This window comes from Mus pahari, chromosome 13 (genome assembly GCF_900095145.1).
Source record: "Mus pahari chromosome 13, PAHARI_EIJ_v1.1, whole genome shotgun sequence".
NCBI classification, from domain to species: Eukaryota; Metazoa; Chordata; class Mammalia; order Rodentia; family Muridae; genus Mus; species Mus pahari.
In genome coordinates, this window is record NC_034602.1 from 62,900,981 (window position 1) to 62,928,003 (window position 27,023).

Sequence of the window (27,023 nt, forward strand, 5' to 3'; positions counted from 1 at the left end):
TTGAAAAATATAAGCCTACAGGTGACATTTATTTTGAAAACATCATTATCTTTAAAACCTGCAAATAAACAAAATATCATACACCCAAATTAATCATACCTAAAGTCTATATAAGTGAATGGACTTATAAACAGAATTAACATGTGAAATGGAAGCTGTAAGCTTATATAGCAGCAAAACAAAGAACAAGACAGACTCACTCATGAGCCACACCACTTCATAGTTAGTGATTCTCATTCTCTTTTTCTGTTATACTGGACCTTCATATTTTACTTTAAAAAAAAAAATCAAACATATTCATGTGTACAAATGCACCTCCTTGTTTTTGTTTTTCATAATCTACCATCTAGCTGCCTGTGACACAGTTTTAAATATATATTTTGAATCCTATTTTAGACAGTAAGCACTGAGCCAATACCTTATATGATAAAATTCATAAGCTAGCTTTAACACTGTTCTCAAAAAAGGAAAAAAAAAATCCCTCCAAGGTCACCTCCAGTCCTAAGTCTCTAAATAAACAGAGAGGAGCATCTCGCTAAGCATTTGTAGACAGCTCATTTCTAGCAGGCCCTAAAAGGACCCGCACTAGAGCAGCCAACAAGGAGAGGTCCTCCGAGAGTATCACTGTCCAAGGAAGCCACCTTAGACCACACGGCTTACCTCTTTGGGGCACTGGTTTTTGCAGCAACTGAGGAGGTTCTTTTCATTTACATCAGCTGTGGTTATTTTTCTAAAAATAAGAAAAATTTAATGGCATTCAAACCCAAATCCAGTTTTTCATATACATTCTGTAAGTGGTCACAATTTCAAGCATACCCATAAAAGCATCTTTCTTTTTTCCCCCCTCAGAACATTTAAATTATGTCTCAATAACAATTATCCTCAACTCAGTCACCATGGGGGCTGGTGAGATGACGCAGCAGGTAAAGGGACTTGCTGCACAGCCTGACAACCTGAGCTCGATCCCTGGGGCCCACTTAGAGGTAGAAGGGAAGAACTGACTCTAAAGTTGTCATTTGACCTCCACATGCATCACGGTGTACAATGCATACACATCATTAAAAAAAAAAACTGAGAGAAATTAAGACACTCAAGACTAACAAAAAATTATAGACTTCTAAAAATTATATGCAACTACTTTGAAAAACTCTTACAAAACTAAACTTAAAAACATATCAAGCAATTTCCAAGCAAAATACACATTTCCAAAATTAACCATGAGTTCTTATTACTCCAAAAAGCTGGAAAATACTGAAAACCAGAAGGAAACATTCCCAAAGATTGTAAACAGAAACTAATTTGAAGACACTCTCATAAGCCTCTAATTTCCAGAAGCCTAAAGTGACAGCTATAAATGGTAAATTACATTAGATCTATCAAGAAGACAATGGCATTTTCCCCATCTATATAATGTACATTCTAGGTAAGGAAAATAGACAAAGCAGATATCACTATGATAAATTCAATAACAAGAATTTTCTTTAATAATACATATCTACCTTTTAAAAACATAAATCAAAAAATAGAAACAAAACAAAAAGCCAGGTAGTAGTGCTGCATTTCATTAATCCTAGCACTCAGGACGCAGACAGGTAGACATCTTAGAGTTCGAGGGCAGCCCGGTCTACAAAGCGAGCTCTAAGACAGCCAGGGCCACACAAAGAGAAAGAGACCCTATCTCAGAGAAAATAGAGACACAGAGAAAAAAAGGGCATCCCTAAACAGCTATCAACAGGCCACATTTCTATCCAAAAGACTTCTAGGTTTACACACCATCATTTAAATGCTCTACCATAGGGTACTCACATTTCTGAAAGCAGTGATGTAACCAATTCCCTAGCTAATCTTCTACAAACCCCCAAAAAGCAGAGTCTGGCTGGCTGACAGCAGAGTGAGGCCCTGGAAGGTAACAGCACCTCCTCCTTTCAAGTTCCTGCTGAAAAACTCAGCCTCCAGCACCTCAGCAAGACGAGATGCTGTCTAAATATTTAGAGGAGTCCCCCAGAGATATCTCTTAATAATCACAGTCAAACCAGTATTCTTCTGTCTACTTACCTACATTCCACATACAAGCTTGTGATCTTGCAGTGACATTTTATTCTAAGCATCTGGACACAAGGAGGGCATTTTCCAGGGTGACATGGCAAAACACAAGGGTGAGGACAACCTGCAGGCCGTGACTTAGAGCACCCTTCTTCACAGTGAAGGCATTCTGGGCCAGCCTGGAAAGTAACCAGGAAATAAGTCACCACAATACCTAACACTTGCACACACTTAGATGCCCCACTACAACAAAGTCCTTCTGTAAGCTCCACAACTGCAATTAATAGGGCTGAAGAGAAGACTGCTCAGCAGGTACAATGCTTACTGCATAAGTGCAGGGACGGGGTTCAATCCCCAGCACAGATGTAAAAGCCAGCTCTGGTGGCATACACCTGTACTAACAAGGAAGGCAGAGACAAGAGGACCCCTGGAGCTTGCTATTGGAAAGTTCCCAATTCAGTGAGATACCCTGTCCCCAAACAATATGAAGAATGACGGAAAAGGATGTCCGATGTTAAAATACTTGTGGTATCATGCTTGAAGTGTTTCAAGGATACAGTTAGCATGCATGCCTCTGTCCTAAAGATGTTACCTTATTTTTGCCAGTAGAGCCATCAACTTCAGTCACTTTGTGGCATTCTTTCATACATGTATGATTCTGACAGCGCAACATTCTTCCACAAAGTCTCTTGCAAGAATAGGGTCCTACAGCATGGCATGGTAGTGGGCTCACCTTAAAAGTGAAAATAAAAAACAGCCAACTAGCACAACACACACCTATACACAAAACTTTCTGCACTTACATTTCAAGAATGACTAATTTGAGATCAACTTTCACAATGCTCTAACATGTTTCCATTAATAATATTTATATCAAAATTAAGCACCTGTCAATACATTCCTCTAAAAATAGATGTCAGAAAGAAAACCTCTATTATTGAAAAGAAATCTGATACGATTCTATAGTGAATATACAGAAGCTAATTCTCACATAAAAGCAATGCAGATTATTTTTTAAATGTGCATTCTTTATAACACTGAGAGACAAGCTATTTTTAACATCTCTAGAACAAAAGTGCTAGATTACAAACTAAACTTAAGAGATTATACCAATAACTCACCTCATGCTTCCCCAGACATTCCCTGCAAGAAAAAAAAAGTGAAAGCATTATAGATTCTTTAAGAAGGGTGTCTAAAACAAATATGCTAACTACACTACTTCTATTAAGTAAAAATTAAGCACTTAGAAATAAGCAATTATAGCAAATACAGAACATAAAGTTGACATACACAGGTCAAGTCTTTGCAAAAGAGTAGCAGTGAATAGCTGGGACATGAAATTTATTTACCATAGCACACAGAAAAATAAAATGGATATAAATCTAATTGTATAACTGAATGACATGACTTTTAAAAACTACAAAATGCTGAGAAGAAAACTGAAAGGTTTAAATAAAGATTCCATGTTTAATAGAGAAGGGTACATACCTCAATTTTAAAGTCACATTTCTTCCCAATTTCATCTATATTAAAAACAATTTCAAATCCTCACCCAAAGACAAGCATGATGGTATACCACTGCACTCAGATGAAAGACCCTGCCACATGAGGAGCTCAAGGCCAGCCTCAAGTCTGTATGAGTTCTTACAAAGCAAGGTCAAGACTAGCCTGGATTACATGGTACCCTAGCTCAAAAACCAAAACAGACAAACTTCTAACATTTAATCTAATGTCTGAATGAAAAAAACAAAAAACCAGGTAGACATGAAACAGTCAACATAATACTGAGAAAGAACAAAGCTAAAGGACTCACATGCTCTGACTCAAGACTCACTATAAAACTCAGTTCTCAAGACCATGTGGTACTGATGAAAAGAACAGAAACAGAATAAATAAACTAGAAAAAAGAGCCCAGAATTAAGCTCACACAAATAAAATCAGCTCATCTTTGACAAAAACAAAGGCAAATTACAGGAGAAATTTTCTTCTCAACAGTGGTAGTGCTGGAACAAATATATGTCTACTTAAAAAACAGACTTTATTCCTCTCACAATTAATTAAAAACAGATGCAGACCAAATACAAAACACAAAAGTATTTTACACAGGATATGAACTAAATGATCTTGGGTGTCAAGAAGACTTTTTAGAAACAATGCCAAAAGCATAACCCGTAAAAGGAAACGGGTAAGTTGTAATTTACTGAACTTTACTGAAGACAAGTCACAGATGAGAAGACTACATTTGGAAGACATATCTAGTAAACTATACAAAGAACTCATGCTTAACGACAGACAAAAAGTAACCACCCTATTCGAAAAATGGTCAAAGACCAGAGCAAAAAAGAAACCTTATCAAAACAATGATAAATGCCCAAGTAACATGTAAAAAGACGTCAGATCATTAGAAGCTGTAAATTAACAGGTAATACCTCCACACATCTAACAAGACAGCTGACATTCCACCAGTGCCCTACACTAGCAGGATACCAAGCAAGAAGACCACTACTGATGTTGAGGAGAATGCAAACTGCCATGCCACGTGGCAGACACTCTGACAGCCTCACACAGCTAACACAAATTCATCATACGGCCCAGCAGTTATACTCTAAATAAGCTAATATCTAAATAAGTTAAGATCTAAATAATATCTAAATGAGCTAAATATCAAAATAAGCTAAGAAGCTATACATATACAAAAATTTATATACAAATATACAGCAGCATTATTTTTAAAAGCAACCAAAATGTTGACAGGTAGATGGGTGGAACCACCCATGAGTATACGGTCAAAATAAATTGAACCAGTGAGTTAGTAAAGGAAAAAAAGAGGCACAAAGTTGAGAGTGGGTGGGAAGACAGGAATGGATCTGGTAAGAGCTGGAGAAGGGAGAAAGGGCTGAATATCATCCAAATTCAGTCCATAAAGTTCTCAAAGAATAAAATAGTACATTAAAAATAAGTCAACTATGAGATATCCAGGCAGTACAATAATGTTTTTCAGTGATAAAAAAAATTTGAGTTATCAACCCATGAAAAATATAGTGGAACCTAACTTCCTAGGCGAAAAAGGCTAAGTATAGAAAGACTGCACAGTGCATGGCTACAACTCCTGTGTACGACAGTCTGGGACACACAAAACCAACCACAGAGCACACGGTGAGAGGCTTCAGTTCTAACAAGCATCTCAAGAATTCACACTAACCTGCAGTTCCCAATGTTTTCAGGGAACCTAGTATTTCCATGATTATAAAACAAGAAAGAAAAAAAGAAAGGACACCACAAGAATACAACCTAATACTAATATTGAAAAATTATTGGAATTTTTTTTTCTTTTCTCTTTTGTAAAAACAAAACACCAGGACCTGTCCCTCAGACTAACCTAGACCTCACTCACTACGCAGCCCAGACTGGCCTTAAACTTGTCATCTTTCTGCCTCAGCCTCTTGAATGCTGGGATTACAGGCATGCTTACCACACATAAACTTAAAAAGTATTTTTAAAATATTTATTCAAGTTTTATGTGTATGGGTGTTTTGCACAGACATACATGTATACCATGGGTATGCCTGGTGCCCACAGAGGCCAGAAGAGGGCATCCAATCCCCTGAAAGTGGAGCTAGGGACAGTTATAGTTATACGCAGCCATGTGGGTGCTGAGAATCAAACCCAGATCCTCTGTAAGAAGCGAATTGCTCTTAACCACTAAGCTGTCTCTCCAACCTGTTCAAAAAATTAACATACTAGTAAACTGAATCCAGCACCATGTAAAAGAGATTATGTACCACAACACAGTAGAAGGGAAGTTGCAGAAGAAAAATGACTTTTAGAAATAAAGAAAGCCAGAATTCTATCTTTGGGGAGAATCAATATCCAAAATGTACCAATTGTTGATTTGGAACCTAAGCTATAGTTAACAGCCCACTTTCTAATAGTATGCTCCTTCTCAGAACTTTCCTTTTCCCCTCTAATCCAGTCTCTGCTGAAAGTATGAAACATTAAGGGATCTGCCGTTCTTCTATTCTTCTAGGTTCAACTCCTTAAAACTCAAACCCCATCACTCCCTGAACCATCCAGGAAACTTTCCTTGGATTTCCAATGCTTCCTTACACTTCTAGTTTGCCATCTAAACCTGGCTGAACTAAGAAATACCACACTTTAGTGTGGGAATCACCAGGAAAAGTAACCAATGATGAGCTTCTTGGAAATCGTAACTGTCAGTACCTGTTGCTCTGGAAAGCTAAGGACAGTGCACTCTAGCTAAGAGAGGACACATACAACCAGACATGCATAGGAAGTTTAAGTATCATAGCAAACACAGTTAAGAAAGAATGAACTAGAACATGGAGACTGGCCTGCAAGTCAGCTTAAAATGATGATGAAACCTAAAAGGCAAAGAAGGCCCAATTCATCCTTCATACTATGTCAGACTCTGGTTCTTACACAGGGATGGGAACTTGACACGGAGGGCAAGGCAAGGCCGTCTGGATGAATGCTGGCTCAGCTGGCTGCTCCCAAGGGCCTGACGGCTGATGCTAGGAGGAAAACACAAACCCTGTCAAGTCAGAAGGGCTATCCCATACAGCCTTCCTGAGAATCTAGGGAAACAGACCTCTTGCTCAGGCTGAACCCCATCAAAGTGCTCAACTAAATGTGCTTACCAAATGATTTTATCCCATCTGCAGGTACAGATCATTCCTCTCCACACACACTCAATACTAAAAACTGAGGCAGATGCCAAGAGGCCAAGGCAGCAGAACCTTCTTAACCTCTTGTAAGCCATAAACAAAATGAAAAACACTTAAACTCCAGCATCCACCCACTGCATGCCATCTCCCAAATGTTCCTCATCACCTAGAACCTGACATATAGTCAGGGCTCAATAAATACTGAATAAATGAGCGACAAAGTAAATTAAGAAATATCTATACTTCTGGCCATACTTGAAGGAAAACTGGCAAATTAATCTAAATATGATTATCATACCATATTTACAAATATTTGTTTATTCGTTTCTCCCCCAAACCCCAATCTTCCTTCCAGTCTTGGGTAATGAACCCAGGGTCATAGAGCTACTGGAGAAGTCCCCACCACTAAACAATACACCAGCCTTCATGAGTTTCTCAAGACAAAAGAACAAGTCTTGTTTTCCTCACACCCCAGGTCTGAGCTTAGCACTATAAAGACACCTTTACTATGGTTGTTAAATAATCACTGAAGAAAGCACACCCCACAGCCAAGTATTCTCTCTACCAACATGTCCTTACCCTGCCAGTCTGCTTTACTAATGCTTGATCATGGCATGACTCAGGGCACAAGTGCCCACATTTCTGCAGAACTTTTTGGCAAGGCTGATGGCACGGTGGACATGGGCCAAAGTGACAGCGGTGTTTTTCTTGACTTGCATGATGACATGTCGGTGGTCGACTAAATCAGAAAGTTTTTAAGTTACCTTTGATAACTGAAAAACACATCTACAGTGCAATTACTTTAAATACCTTCTGAAATCATAGAAAAGGAACAACTATAAACATTACTTGAAACACTAACACAAAATAAAATTAGAACACAATAAAAAATCAGTATGAATTTAAATGTTAAGACATCAGACGCTGGGCTGTGGAACACTTCACACCAACCTGCACAGCTCTTTGCACTTGGGTGGCCTAGTGGTGCGCTCTCGGCCACAGGGTACTGTCACCTTTGCGGTACCACAATTGCACTTCACGTCTACCGTTTCTGGGCATGGATAGCAACTGCCTGAGGACAAAAACACATTGATTGACTTACCAAAATGCCCATCACTGGCTAATCAGACAGTATACTTGCAATAACGCACAACAGGATCATCTGCAGTAATATGAACAATTCTTAGCACATTAAGCAAAAGAAGCTATGCACAAAGGTCCTGTGCTTCAGTGTTTAATTCTACATATACAGAGGAAATAGGAAAAACTAATTTCTACTGTTCAGTTCAGGAGGACACAAGCTTTGAGACCCCCGGGATGGTACACCCTTCCTTATGCATACTTGGTGAAAAAAAATCAACAGAAAATAGTCTAGTATAATGACTCTACAAGTTAAAAAGAATCATTCTAAAACAAAATGAATTAACAATTTGTTCATTTAATGAAAAGATTAATGGAAATGTTTTATTATAAAATTATTAACTTTATACTTCAGTGTTCTAACTATAATCCAGTGAAATTTCAATCTTGACAAAAAATTTCACATTATTCTTATCTACATAACCAGGTTTTATTTTGATTTTTCCAAAAGAATGCTGCAGTTTTCAAATTAGTGGAGACATTTAAGTCACTCTCATTTAGCATATTGTATCAGTACCTGTACTTAACAATAGTTTCTAATCCACACTCAACAGTTCAGAGAAGAACTTAACAACCTTACTGGCATGACAAAATTATAGCAACACTTTTTAAAAATCAAAGCTTGAAAACAATAAGAAATAATTTATCTAAACAGACTTCCTACTGATCAAAAGAATTTAAAACAGGTATGGAGGCCAGATTAAGTCTCAGCAATTATCATTTCAAATCTAAAAGGAAGACAAATAATGACCAGTGCATTAACAGCCAAAATGGGCAGGCTTCCAGTAACTACAGAATCACACAGTGACCTTGCCCGTAAATGAACTATGTATCAGAGTCTCACATATTCACCACCAGTGTGCAGTGAGGATGCTCTCCCTAGGAGCTTCAGTATAATCTCATTACAGAGGCAACTAGAGTGATGAAACAGCATGAAATAATAATTCTCATTTGAAACCGATTTAAACTAATGTTCAGGGTGATACAATCATCTTCTAAATAATCATTTTAGGCTCTAGGAAGATTCTCTAATCTCTAAGAGCTAATAAGCACTTTCACAACAACCAAAGTCACACACACACACAAAAAAAAACAAAACATGAATCTGATCAAACCTCTAGACTGAACAACTTATCCGAAAATGCAGAGGATAAAGAAACACTAAAATAAAATACCAGAGAGGTAATCTGCAAAATCCAGACTGGAAAACCAAATGGCTATCTAATTTCTTCAAATAAATCACAAGCCATTAAAAAAACAGTAATGATGGAAATGACAGCTTTAAAGACTATCACTCAGTATCAGAGGCCATATCCATCCTTCTATAACTTGTGAATCACAAATCAAATAAAAACTGTCACACGAATTTCAACATCAAATGTTTTATTTTTTCCAATATGAATATTTATTTAAAGATATGCTTCAAATGATAGGGGAAATGCATCTGAGATTTCTTCACTAAGAGTGATGCTTGCTGCAGCCTTCCTCTAGCAGAGGAAGTATGCTTTAGCAGACAAAGTATGCTCCCTTCCTTTTCTACATAAATTGTTATGTAATTATCCAACTAAATCCAACTCATTGTAAATCCAACTCACTGTGACACACTGATGATTTGGACAGCCAATACTACAGAACTGGATGACAGGACGCCTAAAACTTTAGTATCTTTACAAACACATTCACGAGTTAGACTCGTCTATAATTTGTTCTTATTTGTCAAATAGTATAAAGTGGACATTCAGTACAGATTGATTTATAGATGCCATGTCAAAAATCATGTGAAAAGCAAACAGCCTAGTTATACACCTGCTGAGGAGACTGCATACTCACTCCCCTTCTCCAGTCATCACAGTAGTCAGACTGCACACATAAAAGCCACCATTCAAAACAACCTACATGGCCCTGTCCACATGCTCTTTCCCCAGAAATCTTGTCTGTCTGTCTGTCTGTCTGTCTATCTATCTATCTATTTTGCTTGCTTGCTTGTTTGCTTGTCTGAGAGGGGTTTTTGCCTGCGTGTATGTCTGTGCACCATGTACATGCCCCATGCCTCTATCTATTTATTTATTTTGCTTGCTTGCTTGTTTGTTTGTCTGAGTGAGAGGGGTTTTTGCCTGCATGTATGTCTGTGCACCATGTACATGCCCCATGCCTATAGAGGCCAGGCGAGGCTGTCTATTCCCCTAGGACCACAGTGGAATGGTATAAGCCACCACATGAGTGCTAAGACTCAAACCCAAGACTGGAATAGGGGGTGGTGCTCATAAATGTTGAGCCATCTGTCTAGCCTCCCTTCTCCCCAGAATTTCTCTAACCCGGCACATCCCGGGCATCACATCTTCCTGTGATGTCCCTCTGAACTGTCTGCACTATATTTTGTACCTAGTGCATTAGACAACTCTCATTTCCAGATGGCAGGAATCCTATTGTTTCTCAGATCTACTCTCAAACGTCACCTTTTCAGAGCCCTCTTCTTAGCAAGTTCTAAAACAATACACAGCATCTTTTACTCTTATTTTCTTCTGCTTGCTACTACTTAACATCTGCATTAATTTCTCTATATTCTGCTGAGGTGGGGAAGTAGAAAGGTAGTGAGTCTGTAAGAGCAAAGACTTTGAAATGTCTTTATAATCTAGAACACAGTTTTCAAAGAGTGATCCAGAAACCCTGGGGTCCTTGAGACCCATTTGGAGGGATCTGCAAAGTCTCACGAGCATAGAATTTTCTAGAAGCTAGTGACAAGTAATATTAAAATAGAATAGAAGCAAGGTAATATTAAGACAGACTGACAGAAGCAGGGTTATGAGTTAGCTACATTTTAACCAGCTAGACATTATAGATATTTACAAGAATATAAAATAATATACTCATTAGCATTTCTGAAGGAAGCTTAGTTCTTTACCAAAAATAAAGCCATACTATTTATATCAAAGAATAATGGGATTATTTTATATAAAAATAATTTGAAATAAACCACTTAAAATGATTAAATTTTATTTTAACATCAAATGTAAATGGGTAAAACCCACACATTAAGAAAAACGTTTAAGGTCTCAAAAAGAATAAAGAACCCCGAGACTAAAATGTTCCAGAATCAGCAGCATGAGATAACCTTATTACTTAGAAGTTCATAAAAGTATAAAAAATGTATACTACAACCAAATCTATAAATACCTTTTTTAACAAAGTCTCCATAGGGAAGGCTAAGAAAAAAAAATGGTAGGCTCTATCATGGTATTACAAAACTATACAACTTACATTCAGGCTTCGGTTTGAATTTTGCTACAACACTGCTCTGGGCATTTCTGTAAGTCACTTAACTTTAATTGCCTTGTTTAAAAATAGAAATTTGGTGACTGTCCTACCTTCTCCAGAGTGTTAGGGGGCCCAAATAAGATAACAATCTGAAAGCTCTCTATTGACTCTAAAGCATACATAAACATAAAATGACATCTACTATGAAATTTTACCTCTATGGCAGACAGACGGACACTTATGGTTTCTACATCCTAAAGTCCGTCCACAATTTTGATCACAAGGTGGACAGTTTCCAGGGCAACACTAGAGAGAAAGCAATATGTAAAGAAGAGTAATTTGAACCCCACACACAGCACTTCATTCCTAGTCATTTATAGAATTTTAGAAAGCAAAAAGTTTCTTTTCACTCTAAGGATAAAATTTTCAAGAATATCAACATTATTCTAATAATACTACATTATATTAAGAATTTATTAGTTTAAGTAGAAAATGACAATTTAATAAAACCAGGCTTAATGTCTTTGCCTCTTAATTATTCTATGCCATAATATTCCCATCACTTTCTTTCTATACAGAAAATTACATTATCCCAAGGATTTAATCAAATCCAGTCAATTTTCAGACAATGAGTCTGGCTAATTTAATTTTAAAGCAACTAAGAAAGAAGCAAAGCTGAGCTTCTTAGCCTGTCACATCCTTCATTTCTAATCTTTGAGGAACAAATATTACCTAGCTGAATTTTCATTCATTAATTTCAGGCAACTACTTAGACTCTATATTGTCAACTTAATTCTTTCTATAACTATTCTCATATTCAGTTGATTTTATGGTTTTGTTTTTTGTTTTGTTTTGGTTTTAAAAGAAACATAGGTTGTGATTGTCTTACAGACACTTAGGGCTGTAAACTTAAGAACAAGTTTCAGTTCACAAAAATACACATTACTGAAAAGCATATTAATCAATTAATCAAAACATTCAATTAGATAGATATTCTCGAGCAGCAATGTGTCTATCATTTAATAGCAAGAGAGATAAAGGTTTTAGTAGCAATAACAAAAAAGGTTATATATGGTCCATGACTTTAACAACTGGCATTTCTATGCATGATAAGTTACAATAATAAGATATACCCTTTTGTCCAAACACCTAAAAAACTTGACAACAGACTGGAAGTTACAGATTTTAGAGATTAATCAGGCAGCAGGAGACCACAATCCTTGAGAAGGGAAACACAGAGGGAGAACCCCACAATAACATTAGCCTAGACCTGGAGGCTTCTAGGCTGTTCTTGATTGCAAGCAGGCAGAATCTGGTGATTTGAGTTGAGCTGATAAATCCATAGTTCATGTAGGCTAGTATGATACAATTTATAATAAGAAAGCAATGGCACAGAGAAAGAAAACTCTAGAACAGATCCTTTTTTTGAGTTTTTGCTTGAATACACGTAAGAAGTAACTTCCAACACCTCCAAAATAGTACTAAGGAAGGAAAAAAAGAACAATATCTAGAGTTCACAGGACTAGGATCAGTTTGTGTTCCTTACAATCAATGTGGAAGAACTTTCTGATATGCAAGCATTAGCAGAATGCTAAGAACTATTACCTTAGTACTGAGACCGTATCAAACCCAGACGTGAGGCCTAAAAGGAACCAATGATCTCTGAGTAACTTAATGCCCCAGAGCAAACCTTTAAAAGTATTTAAAGGAAAGCAAAGATAAATACTTAAAGGGGGAAAAGACATGTAAAAATGTCTGCACTACCTAAAATGCAATAGAAAATTTCCTTAACAGGACAGGAAGCAGGAAAATATAACAACAACAACAACAGTAAAAGAGAACGAAAAATCAATTGAAAGAGGCATTCATGAGAGCAGACAGGACTGGCAGACAAGCACAGTAAAGCAGGCATCTGCTTACAGTACAAAGCGAGCAAGCAGAGCAGACGCATGCAGGCTACACCAAGTCCCGTCAACTCCTTAAGGTGAATACACACCTAAAACAAAGCACACCGTGTGAGAGAAAGATGTGAAAACACAAAAGCAACCTGTGAGACTGAAGACAAAGCTGACCACCTATCTAGTACACTACAAAGCAGCATGAAGAACTGAAAACAGCACTGCTGAGCTGAGGGACTTCAAGGAGCATGCGTGTCATGAAGAACTGAGGACCATGAGATAAGAGAAAGAAAATCAAGTTTAGAGTCTATAAATTTGATGAGAAGTTTCTAGCCTAGAAGCTAGTTCAATGAAAGCCAAGCTAAAAAAAAACATAAAAAACACTATAACATCAGGAAAGAATTACTACAAACTGATAAGGAAAGCTCTTCAAAATCACCAGAGAGCAAGAAGAGAACCCAAGAGGGATATGGTACCCTCTTTTTAAGAAAAAGCAAGCTAAGAGGCAGTAGGGAACATTCGTTAAGTACAGGGGACAAAAATACTGTAGAAGTAGAGTTCTGCAGTTAAAAAAAAAAAATTCTCAAAAAGGCAAAGGAAATGCATTTTCTCATATATAAAGGTAAAAAAAAAATGGCCAGCACAAGAAACATTTAAGGGAGTCCCTGAGATAGAAAGGAAAATGAAGTAGAAAGCCTATATCCAAACAAAAAGAAATGTTAAATACATATGACGACAAAGAACTACTCTGTATTCTTTCAAACATTTCTAAAATAACTGAGGCTCAGCAGTTGAGAGCCCTTGCTCCTGGTTCCTAGCACCCTGTCTGTCAGGAGGCTCAAAACGTCATAGAGCTCTAGCTCCAGGGTATCTAATGCTCTCTCACCTCTGTCTCTGAAGGTACCTGCACTCACCTGGCAAGCAGAAACACATGCACATGAATACAATTAAAATAAGCCTCTAAAACTGTAACTATTTAAAACAATAATAAAGGCAATATATTTAGGGTTCCTAAAACACATAGTTATAATACATAGAGGTGTCATAAACTAGGTCAAAACAAATAATATAAAATACACAGTAGTCATTCCTAAAGAATTTGAAGCCCATAGTAACTCAAAGAAAGGAAGAAGGAAGGGAAGAAGAGAAAAGAAAGAGAATGACATGAATCATAGCTAATAAGCAAATAAAGGAGATAAAATAGAATCACTGAGAAACAGGTCAAAGAGAAGACAAATGAGTAAGGAACAAATAAATAATCAGATAATCACTAGCATGACAGTTAACAGGTAAGGCAAGTACGGTGGTGGGTGCCTTTAATCCCAGCACTCAAGAGACAGAAGCAGGCCAAATCTCTGTGACTTAGAGCCCAGTCTGGTCTACACAGTGAGTCCCAGGACAACCTGAGCTACATTCTGAGTCCCTGTCTCAAAATGAACAAACAAAAGAGATGGTAAACAGATTTAAATAATCATGCTAAATGTAAATAATATGTAGTCAAATTAAATGACAAATACTGCCACCACAGATTAAATGAAATCTAAATGTTGTCTGTAAGAAACACACTTTAAATGTAAAGATATGAACAGGTTGAAAGCTTAAAAGAATAAGATACACATTAATAATAAGTGAAAACCCCTAAAATTATTCACATTTCTATGAATTTAAGAATCAGGAATCTTGCCAAGAAACAAAGCACTTTTTGTTGTTGTTGTTGTCTGTCTGTTAGTTTGTTTTTTGGTTTTGAGACAGGGTTTCTCTGTATAGCCCTGGCTGTCCTGGAACTCACTCTGTAGACCAGGCTGGCCTTGAACTCAGAAATCTGCCTGCCTCTGCCCCCCAAATGCTGGGATTGAAAGTGTGTACCACCACTGCCCAGCTCAAAGTACATTTTATAATGAAGGAAAAAAAAAATAAATGCACATAAGAGCCACAACTCTATAGCCCCAACAAAATACTCCAGTCAGATTTCCTCCAAGCCAAGCATTGATAATTTCTATCATCATTTCACCTTTGTTAAGTGTCAACCATCACTATAACTGTCACTTTAACACCACTAAGGACATTTTCGATCAGAAAACAGAAACAGCCCAAAAACTGAACTGAGAATTAGTGTGCTGAACTGAGAATTAGTGCATGAGACAAGGAGACTACATACAGTCTTTGTTGTTTTGTTCTGTTATGTTTGTTTTGTTGAGACAAAAATCACACCTTGCTAGCCCAGGTTGTCCTCAAACTCAAAAATTTTTTTGAGTCAGACCCCTGAATTACCTATTTGTGCCACCACATTCAAAAACTGGCATGAGTTACTACTAATACAAGCAAGTGTTAATGTAGACTATTTACTAGTATTTGATACAGAAAACAAAGAACATTCCTGAATACTTGAGAAACAAATTAAAAGTATTTATTTTCCCATATCATATATGGGATTTCTTTTCCCAAAAGGAAAAAGCTCACAACTTTTAAATCAGTTCCCAAGCAGATCATACATACCTTTCTCCTACACTGATGCTTTTGACAGTCCCGCATTTTAACACACTTTGTTTCACAAAGGTAAGGCTTGTGACAAGGCATTCGCTTTGTATGCTTTCCACAACGACATTGCTTTTCCACTTCCTAGGCCAAGCACCAAGAAGCAATGTTAAACGGACTAATGTTAATGTTTTTCTTTACACTGCAATTTCTGTAATTACTAAAAGGACAAAAATCTTAGCAACAAATTTGTATTAAAAACTAACTAAACCAAAACTGAATGTCCTAAAATACTTGTTCTACTTTATTCCTCCAATTAGGACCTCATATGAACTAAGAGGTATCAAAAAGTAAAAATAATGAAAACAAATCAATTTATAGGTAGTTCCACCCATAACATCTGTACATCTAGTTTCAGTATAATAAGACAAATGGAACGTTAAGTAACTTAGTTGGTTAATGGAGTAGTAAAACTATGTACATACTTAAAGTCTCATATCTAGATATGTTTGTCTCCATTGTATATAGACTGAATTCAACAGAGTTCTAAATATCTTCTGGTAGCAAAGAAGCCTATACTGAACTATGCAAATGAGAACATTATAACTTGTTTCAAGGAAAACATTAAAGGGTAATGTTCAGATTTGATTTCCAGATCAAATATATATATATATATATATATATATAACACAAACTGATTATGAGACAGATATTTTGGGAGCAATGAAAAACACTGTTGTACAATACAGTTTCTTCCGACATATTTTAGTGCATAGCTTTTGAAAGAAAGTATATGGGAAACAACTAACTTGTCTGCATGTTTCACAAGGACCTCGGTGGCAACGCTGTGAACACCTATGGATTCCACATTCAAGTATTTTGTCACAGCTGTCTCCACAAGTTGGTACATCTTCTGTACAAGGCAAAGAAAACTCTGAAAAGCAAACAAAATGTTAATGTTAAATAAGATACATTATTATGAATCACTAACAAAGTTCCCTGTTCTTTAGTTCCTGAAGAATGACAGCTTTTGAATTATAAAATTTTTATAACCATATTAGACAAAAATAACCTTAATAAAAATAATTCCTAATATTTCCGCAAGACTAATCCCAAATTCACAATTCTCTTCCCTATTTCTCCCAACCAATGCCAACATCTGCCAAGGTTTGCTTAGCTTTTTTTTTTCCCTTTGAGACAATGTCTATTATTTTAGCCCTGGCTGTCCTAGAACTCAGTATGTAGGCCAGGCTGGCCTCGAACCCAGAGATACACTTGCCTCTGCCTCCCGAGTGCTGAGATCAAAGGTGTGTACCACTACAATCAGCAAGCTTATGTTTCTTAAAAAGAAATTTAACATGCAAGTTACTGACAATAAACATTTATATGAGCAAACTACTTCAGAAATTGTTATCTAGAGAGATGAGTTTGAGGACATAAGACTGAGGGATTTCCACAACAAGCAGAACTTTCTTTTTAAATTTGTTCAATCTCATAGGGATGGAAAAAATATAAACTTTAAAACACTATAAAACTCACCTTTAACAATCACATTATGACAAGTAGTAAAAACAATCTTATAGATGACTCCTGCCGGGCGTGGTGGCGCACGCCTTTAATCCCAGCACTCGGGAGGCAGAGGCAGGCAGATTTCTGAGTTCGAGGCCAGCCTGGTCTACAAAGTGAGTTCCAGGACAGCCAGGGCTATACAGAGAAACCCTGTCTCGAAAAAACAAAAACAAACAAACAAAAAAAAATGACTCCTACTGGAGAGTTAAGAAAGCTTACTCAACTAACTACACTCCTCCATAAAAACAACCAAAACTCGGCTCACAAGGTAAGCTAACACCTAGTGACTGCAGCAGCCAGCCTCCCTCAGTCCCAGCGTCCACAGATGGAATGTTACAACTGATGACCTCCAATGATACACCATAATCATTCAAAACCAGTTGATGTGAGGTGACAGTTCTCTCCGTGTGTGGTTATTTGTGGACTGAGACACAAGTACAGTGACTGCTACATAACCTCTCACGCAGGTTCTTCACCTCCCTAAGCCTCTATGCAGGCTAGTCACCCTCCTCCTCCCAGGCCCCTAACTCCTGTCAATGTCTGACTTTTCTAAAAAGGCATGGAGTTAAATTCCCATAGAATACAACTTTTTCAAATTAGCTTGTTCTGTTTCATAATGCACATTAGCATTTCTTCCATGTCTTCATATAGCTCAATAGCACATTTCCTTTAATACAAATCTTACTTGATTTCTGACATGGACAGGACCTCTTCCCAGATCGAGGACACTCTCCACAAGCACCAACATGACAAACCTGCTCACAAGTATGATTACCACATGGCAGTGTCTTTCCACATACCTAAAATAAAAGCGTTCATCAAGAGATTAAAACTACACAAAAAGGCAGAATAAAACATAACCCACTTGCAAACACAGCTTCATTTTGCCCTCCTCATTATTATGCTGTATGTCTCACACAAGAGTCATACACACGTATGGGCACGCATTTACATATGCATACTTATTTCCTGTGTACCAAAGGATGTATCACAAAAATATAAGGGCAGAGGTGTAACTCAGCTTAGTGTGACACCTACGGTATAACTCAGCTTAGTATGAACACCTACGGTATAACTCAGCTTAGTATGAACACCTACGGTATAACTCAGCTTAGTATGAACACCTACGGTATAACTCAGCTTAGTGTGAACACCTACCAGACTTCAACCTGTACCAACCCCTTCCAACCCTAGGAAAAGCAAATCACACAAACAATTCTATTCTCTCAATGGCACTACCTCAAGGAGAACGGTGGGGGCTGAAGCAAAAAGGAGAAAGCTGAGCGGTAAATCTATACACTGAATTAAAAATTCAGCAACTAACTTATTTTGAGGGAAAAAAAAAACCTTTCCCTCTAGTAATTAAGGTATTAAACTAAAAACTAGCTGAACCCGTTGTTCCTCTTTCCCTCCTATTCAGCTGACCCCACAATACTCCCAGCCTCCTGTCTCTATCCTCTTTACTTCCCACCCTTAGAGGCACCAACACTCACTTGATCACAGTGCCACACTGGACTTGCACAACTTCTTTCTGCTACTTTTTTGCCACATACACATTTTTGTCTACTAACTCTTGGACAAGGCTGACAGTTTCCTAAAATTACAATCACAAATTAGTACACAAATATCAAAAGCAACAAAAACAGCTCTGTCTCTGTTTAAAGTCAGAGTTTCTCACATACAATCTTTACCTGCATGGCAAGGATTTTCACACTTATGATGCCCACAAAGCAGCTTTCGTCCACATGGCAGCTGACAGGACCACTGCTTGGCACTGCACCTACGAGGGATAGGTTTGGCTTTCTTACAGTAACAAGTGGTTGTGACCATCTTTGGACAAGGAGGGCAGGGACCTAGAATGCAACAAAGTGGTGGGGAGGGACATGATTAAAAGTCAGTAAAGAAAACTTCTAAGTTCCACATTTTCTTCTCTACCATTCTCCTCAGCGCTGCTTTAAAGGGTAACCCTTTCTCCCATTGTCTCATGGCAGACTTCAATTCAACTTGGATAATAAGAAACTCACCTGGATGGCAGAGTAGCAAACATTTATGACCACAAGAAGGTTTAAATTCTCTCTCACATACTTGGCCACACGAATGAGGTACAAGCCACGGATCTAAAGGTGGATCTTCTACTTTTCCACAGTAGCAATAATATCTACTAGGTGTTTCTGATCTTTTGTATTCAAATCTACATTTTGGACTACAAAAAAAATATTAATTTTATTATTAAAAGCAACATGAGACAACAGTAATAAGATTATACTTTAAATTTTCATTAAGTAAAAAAAAAAATATTCTTACTAAAATCTCTGCACAGTACACTTTCCTGAAATATGGAATTATTTTATACTCACACTTTCCAACGCAAACGCCAGAGGCCCGTGAGGTGAGGCTATGCACAAAACTTGGCAACACTCACCCTTTCCTCATATTTGTACTGTTACAAACTGACACTATCATATGTCGTTAGCTGCCATGCATTAATACAGATAGCAAAAGTACAACCACAAAGACAAAGCAACATTAGTTTTCAAATAGCCAAGATTTTTAACCAAAATTTCTACAAACTACATTTCTGCAATATTCACTCAGATTTATATAAGACTTGGTTTTAAAAGTTTTGCTATAGAGTCTTTAAATAAACAAAATATATTTGTAAAAGAAAACAAAAAAGCAATCAGGTTATACACAAGGTACATATAGCAAGAAAAAATATAACAAAATCCTAAAATTAAGAGGAAAAAATTGAACATAAACAAAGAATTTTTCCTTTTTTAAAAAGGTGTATTTATTTTTTACTGTACGAATATTTTGCCCACATACATGTCTGGTGCCTACAGAGACCCTAAGGTGTCAGATATCCTAGAACTGGAGTTGCAAACAGCTGTGAGTCACACTATGAGTGCGTCCTCTGCAAGCGCAATGAGGACTCTTAAACACTAGCCATTGCTCCAGCTCTGGGAACTTCCTAACGTTCAATCTCTAACACAAAGTACACATGAAGTTCACTAATGTCAAGGAAAATTTTAAATATTATTTTATATTCTCTGCTAAAGCAGAACGACAACATCAAAGTAAATTTGGGTGCTAGCAATGACAACCTTCAAGTCTATTAAAAATTCATTTGAAAATCATCATAGGCCACTCCTAAGCCTTGTCTCTTCCCAAACAACTGAGTACAGTCAATCAGTCAATGTTCTCTATCAGGCTATTTGTAGACCACTGTTTAAATTTGTTTTGCATAAAAAGCAATGTATTTTCATTGTCATGAGAACATGTTGTGCTTACAAATAAATACCACACAAGTGTTCAGAATAACCAAAACATATTTGTTGTCATAATCAAATTTCAATCACAAGGTATGGAGAGATGGCTCAGCTGTTCTTGCAGAGGCTAAGTTCAGCTCCCAATAACATGTGGCTCACAATAGTCTGTGACTCCAGGTCCAGGGGGATCCCAATACCTCTGACCTCTGCAGAGGCACCAGCACTTATGTGCACATATCCACAGAGACAAACAACATACACAAATGTACAAATCCACATTTACATATAATGAATTTTTTTAAGTAAAAATTGAAAACCAATGCCATACTTCATGTTATAAATAGCTGACATTTTATTTAAAATGTTATGTTGCTCTCTACTAAAGAAAAATGACTTTGTTACAGCTACAATGAAAAAAGATGTCTTTAGATACTAGGCAGCTGACATGTGCTACACTGCTCGCCTGGCCTGACACAGACCTGCTTAGGGAGGGTTTATGTGTAGAAGTGCATGTGTTTTACTTAAAAGATGGAGTGCCAACAAGCAAAGGCCTTATCCTGTTATTCAATAAGCACTTATCTTAGAAACACACAGTCTAAGTTCATTTCCATGAAATAACTACCTTATTAAAATTTGTAACAGGTTCTGGTTACATCTTGGCAGACAAGAAGTAAACAGAGTAACTTCTTAACTTATATAGCCACTTATCTTCATTAATTATATTCAAAATAGCTGTGTAAAGGTTAGGAAGGAGGAAAACTACACAGGAGATGATATTTTTATTCTTTCAGGTCTGGGAGAAAAGCAGCAGTTCATTATGCTGGTAGCCGACACTGAGCTCCTCCATGGAAAAATCTCTACTTAAAACAGAAGTGACCAGAGCAGAGGTGACAGGTGCATGTGACACTCAGGTCTCTAACACCGCTCTAAATATCAGCTTCATTCTACACCCACTCACACTAAAGTCCTCCAGCATCAGCAACGAGCAAGCACAGACTACCTTATACTCTTTCAAAGCAGCGTGTGCTCAAAGAGAAAGCGGTCTACCACCTGAGCTCAGGGGTGAATACAGAGGCCTAAATGTAAAAGAATCAATCTTAGGCTTCAAATTCCAGCTCTGCTTCTTAACAATGAGAAGAGTGTGAACTCACTGCTGCTCTCAGCTAACTTCAGCATCTTCAGAGGAAATGGACAAAATCTCTAAAGACTGCCAAGAACTACTTTTTAGAAAAAAATGTGTCTAAAACGTTTTTTAAAATTATATCACAATTTTACAAATATCTCGGTATTTATGATAATTACGGAAGATGTCACTAAAAACCAGATTCTATTAGGCCTAAAGTTTTACAAGCTGGATGATATTAGAAAAAAGAACACTAGCTTTTGAATTAAAAAAAAAAAATTACAAGAATTATAAGTATATAATGCTCCCTTGCTAATGTTTAATTACATTAACAATGAATCTACTACTCTTGACTAGCTGAGACAAATGATTAAACTTATCCACTTTATCTCAAAACATAACAGAAGACAAAGGTCCAATAATCAGCAATAATGAACACAGCTAGTAAAATCAACATCGATAAATTAATGATACCACATAATACATAAACGTAGTTTTGAGACTGAAGATACAACTGGAAACCATATAATCATAATATATTAGATGAGTAATATCACACTAGTGTGTACTAACAGGCAATCAAGGGGAGAGAGAGAGGTAACAAAATTGAATGGTTCTCATTCCACCTCATAGACAAGTCCTTTAGAAGCATAGTGGAAGCACTGTTTCACAGGAAAAACATAGACTGATGATTTATTAGTTATGGACAGATACTAGTATTTACATTAAAAACTGAAAGGAGAAGAGCATTACCAAGGTCTCCATCTTCAGAAGCTAGACAAATACTAAAAGGAAAACAGACTGAAGCTTCCAACAATACAACTTCTGATCTATAAGGTTCCACCTTTATTAATTTATTCTACAACTTAAAATCCAATGAACTAGAAAAAAAAGTTACCATGGCCAGGGATAATCTTTCTTTCCAAAATCATCATCTGTCACAGAAGATACAAGAAACTGACTGTCTTTAGCCCACTTCTGAATACAGGGCATATGGAATATACAGAAACATCCTGAACAGCTCCAAACCTAAGACAAAGGTTTCAAAATTGATTATATATAATTTTTGTCAATTAATTATACAATACTTTAAAACGATTATCACACACTGAATTATTCTTCAAAAGTTACCTAAAGACTAAAAATCAAAACAATATCACAGAAGAGATGATCTTTACAAGACGTATTTCGGGATGTAACATTTGAAAGAAAAATATTAATCACTCATTTTCAATTATCAAGAAAAAACTACAGCTGTAACTAACAATCTGAACCATCTCTATTTTTATATATACACATAAGTGTATGTATGTGCATGTATGTGTGCACACATATTTATATATAGATGCTGGTACTGACTGATAAAGTAATATCTTTTTAAAACATGATATAAACATTTACCCTTGTCAAATACACCTATATATCTTATTATATATGGTGTTTATGTACCATAATGTCATCAATTTCTTATTGGTAGACATCTGTTTTGTAAACAATACAACAAAAGAATCGGGCCAGAAAAAAAAAACAAGAAGCCGGGCCATAATTTGGTGTGTGTATCCCTTGTTATATAAAACCTATAAGTCTATGCTAACACTTCACACAAAATTAAAAAAAAAAAAAATAAACAAAAAGTGAAAAGGTAATAATAATAAAAGCTTACAAGAGAGTCAGTGAGATGGCTCAGCAGTTAAAGGCACTTCCCATGCAAGTGTGGAAACCTGAGTTCCATCCCCAGAACCCACATAAAGATAATGAAGAACAAGCTCACTGAGTGCCCTCTGACTTCCCAGATCCACTGTAGCACACAGACACATTTTTAAGGGTTAAGAAGTAATACGAAATTAACTTTTAAATCTGCCAATATTTTGATGTAAGAAAAAAACCTCAGTTCTGGTTTCCTTATGACAATTATGAGAAATTTTTTCTGACATGTACTATAAAGTAGACAACGCATTAAATAAAGAGGAACAGCCAACCCCTTAGTTTTGATTCTCCAAAAGCCTTCCTAAAATAACCTAGGGAAATGACAAGACAAAGAAGAATAATTGCCAAATAATGGTATTTTGTAGAATTCATTACTACTAAAACCACAGTAGGTCCATACTGCAGGAAGCCCTTTTAATTTTTTTTAATTATTTTATTTATATGAGTACACTATAGCTGTCTTCAGACACGCCAGAAGAGGACATTGGATGCCATTACAGATGGTTGTGAGCCACCATGTGGTTGCTGGGATTTGAACTCAGGACCTCTGGAAGAGCAGTCAGTGCTCTTAACTACTGAGCCATCTCTCCAGCCCAGGAAGTCCTTTTAAAAATAAAAAATTAAAAACAAAACAAAACAAAACAAAACTGTAAACATGCTGTTCTAATTCTAACAAACACCCTAAGGAGACTGGGAGCATGTTGTTTCAGGCAACATGAAGGCCTCAGTGCTAACTGTTCCCTAATACTGGCTGACTCAGTTCCCGAGGTGGACAGACAACCTTGGAAAGACGGGGGGACAGGGAAGCAACCTACAGAGACCTAGCTTTCCTGTAGTGGGGTCTCATCCTGCAGCTGAAATCACAGGAAGCCAAGATGTGACCCTGAGTATGATGACACCTGCCTTAGTTGCACTGCCTAGCCAACCACAGTATATTAAAATTCTGTTTCACTCTATGACCAAAACATTTCATTGGACCTCATCTTTCTCTAAGCAATGCTACTCTACCAGGAAACCATTAATATGAGATCTTAAAAGTTGAGTCTGCCATGCTCAGTTGTCACTTTTCTTTAATTGCTTCCTTGTGGCCTTTTAAGTCTATGATAGTTTCACAATCAGACAAAAGGTCTTACGACAAAATCAGTTATGTCGCACTCTGTCTTTCCCCCAATGGCCCTGGACACTACCCACGATACTCTCAACTTTGTTAGAAGAACCTAATAAAACTAAGTGTCATTATAATGTTCTAGTTCCTACAAGCCTATCCTTATTTCAACATGCTACTTTTATTTCAAACCCACTGAAAATATGAAGCTCAGTGGTAGGCCATTTGCCTAGCATTATATAGGCTCTAGGTCACAGCAACACAGTAGTTGTAGGAATTCTTAAAAAGATTCCTAGAGATAATTCTGTAAATTTTTTCAGATTAACAAAATGAAGATTAATTCACATATAACATTGTCAAATAAAGAATTTTTAGACAAACATAAGTGAAGTACCACAAGTGGCTAAGTATTGAAAATGTGAGATATGTTACTTGGGGATGTATCATACCAGATATCATAACAGAAGACTTACTGCCTGGTTTCTCTTCACTGAAGCAATACAAATTAGGCACGTCATAGCCCCTGCTTGGAAAGCCTCATTCAGATACTGTTTTGTTCGCTCTAATTCATGTATATCTCCATCTTAAATTTAAAAATGGAAAACATCACAGTAAACAACATCTGAAAACAACACATCTTCACCAACAATCATGTTACATGACCAATGCTAAGCAATTTTAACTGCAGAAAATGTAACTTACAACCTCAAAGCTTAACAAAAGGAAGTAAATACTCAAATGAGCTGACAAGGGGTTACCACATCCACAAATTAACAGCATTTCAGCTCTCTCACTGGCTTGCTTTCTGCTTCAAGTCCTTAACAAATTTGGTGGGGGCAGAACCACTGCAATACCAATATGGCAAGTAACAAAATATAAAGAAACTCAAGTGTGAAGGAAAACAAAAAGTGAACCACTAAAGGGAAGGCTAGCACGTAACACACTCATAATAAATCTTGTGGAAGAAATGACGCTGAGGTTACTAGTGCACAGAAGCCATGTTTCACTAAACTGTGCTCTCTACTCCTGCTGGAAACAGTAGTATAAGCTTTTTTTAGGGAAGAAAATTAAAGGACTGTAAACATTTCCCTTAAACAGGTATTATGTATTTATTTCCAAGAAGGATAAGCTATCATGATGTCAGTGTTACACAGGACACATCTGAGACAGAACAACTCTATGACCTCAGTGTGACTACTGAGTGAGTCCTCAGTCCCTATCTTGTGCTTCACTGGGGTTATGGAGAAAAAAGTGGAAGGAAGAAAAGTTAATGAAAGAATGGCAGAGCAGCACTCTAAAGTACATCAACACTAAAGGGGCCGTAACTCAAGTTATGTTCACGTAGGAAAAACAAGCATGCGTGCCTTTAGTAAAACTAAAAGGACTCAACACAAACTGACTGAATTTCCAAGAAAAGCAGGTCAATCATATAAGATTATAGAAGGACAGAATTTACCATGGCAATAATCTAATTCAAATCAAAGTTTGTTGCCAGAAAGTAAAACTAAATAAATAAGAATCTTAGTTCATTTTCTAAAACCCTCTAAGTAAACATAGAACTTAACAAGCATCTGACCTACCATAAATATCAATGTCATTACAGGGCTAATGAACAAATGTAAAGCACTCTAACCTACACACAACATTACTAACAACAAGTGTTTCATTTTAAATTGTTGTTTAATTTAAACAGAATAACTATAGTCAGTATGCTTATATTGCTTAGAGTACAAATGGCTTAAAAAATCTGTAATGTTTTAAATTTTATCAAATTATTCATACAATTTAACAGTTAATTCATACAATTTAAATTTAAAATGATGGTATATTCTTACAAATTAAAGCCTAAGTTTATCTCTACAAAATTCAGATAACTTTCTTTGAAAGTTGTATTATACTTTGGCTACAGCAAAATGACATGCATTACCTGGCATGTCACAGCAGACATAGATAGACAGCATTGGAAGTCACAGATTCTAAGACCACTGTGGCAAGTAAGGAAACTGAGTTTGAGGAGGTCAAGACTGGAACGAGCAGAAAGTACCAGATGAAGGCAGTTAGAGCAAACAGAACAGCTAGAACTGTGAGAAGTTATCTAATGCCTCTCAGTTTTTCTTCTGTGGAATGCTAACAGTAGCCACATGTAGGTAATGCGGGCCTGCAATAGGTAAAGCTAGTGTAGAGGGAGAAAGGGGATACTGAAGAAATCAGGCAGAGGAAGGCTGAGTAAGGAGGTGAATATGGATTGAACGGCACGTTCTAGCCAGACGGAGCTCCATGATGAGACCCTGTTTCAAAAATAAATAAATAGTTTTAAAATGTACCAAGTCTAGTAGGCTTTGGTGACAATAGACTTGGTTTCATTCATGTCATGTATGTACCACTCTGTTCACACACTTATTATGTAGAAGTCTGGAGTGCTACTAGGGTAAGAAAACAGGGAAAGTCATCTCTTCTAACGTGAGGTACCTGGAAGTGAAGATGAAATTCTCTTCAGAATAAAGTCACACAAGAAGAGAGGAGAATCACAGAATGCAAGCCTGAGACCAGAAAAATAGGAGAGGTTCTTGGGAATGGACAAGAGCTCAATTCACCAGTGTCAGATGGACACTATATTATTACTCTGGCATTTATTAAAATACATAACTGTTCCAGTTTCCTTAGTTAATTACATTCATAGTGCAGACTATACGTGAACAAAAATCAAAGTATTAATGTATTTGATACAAAAATTAGTTTGAGCAGAAAACTAAA

General features: G+C 36.8%; 1 protein-coding gene across 1 annotated transcript in view; it reads right to left on the reverse strand.

The window, feature by feature from the left end:
• Positions 1-27,023, reverse strand: part of Nfxl1 (nuclear transcription factor, X-box binding like 1) — a 41,168-nt gene that overhangs the window by 8,780 nt on the left and 5,365 nt on the right. The window contains exons 4-19 of the mRNA XM_021210485.2: positions 24,743-24,852; positions 22,356-22,486; positions 19,090-19,268; positions 18,757-18,918; positions 18,559-18,659; positions 17,751-17,865; positions 16,306-16,430; positions 15,518-15,640; positions 11,339-11,429; positions 7,680-7,800; positions 7,308-7,467; positions 6,484-6,575; positions 3,165-3,186; positions 2,636-2,776; positions 2,056-2,222; positions 661-730 (exon numbers count right to left, since the gene is read on the reverse strand). Coding sequence (XP_021066144.1) covers positions 661-730; positions 2,056-2,222; positions 2,636-2,776; positions 3,165-3,186; positions 6,484-6,575; positions 7,308-7,467; positions 7,680-7,800; positions 11,339-11,429; positions 15,518-15,640; positions 16,306-16,430; positions 17,751-17,865; positions 18,559-18,659; positions 18,757-18,918; positions 19,090-19,268; positions 22,356-22,486; positions 24,743-24,852 — 1,910 coding nt within the window. The remainder of the gene's footprint in view (positions 1-660; positions 731-2,055; positions 2,223-2,635; positions 2,777-3,164; positions 3,187-6,483; positions 6,576-7,307; positions 7,468-7,679; positions 7,801-11,338; positions 11,430-15,517; positions 15,641-16,305; positions 16,431-17,750; positions 17,866-18,558; positions 18,660-18,756; positions 18,919-19,089; positions 19,269-22,355; positions 22,487-24,742; positions 24,853-27,023) is intronic.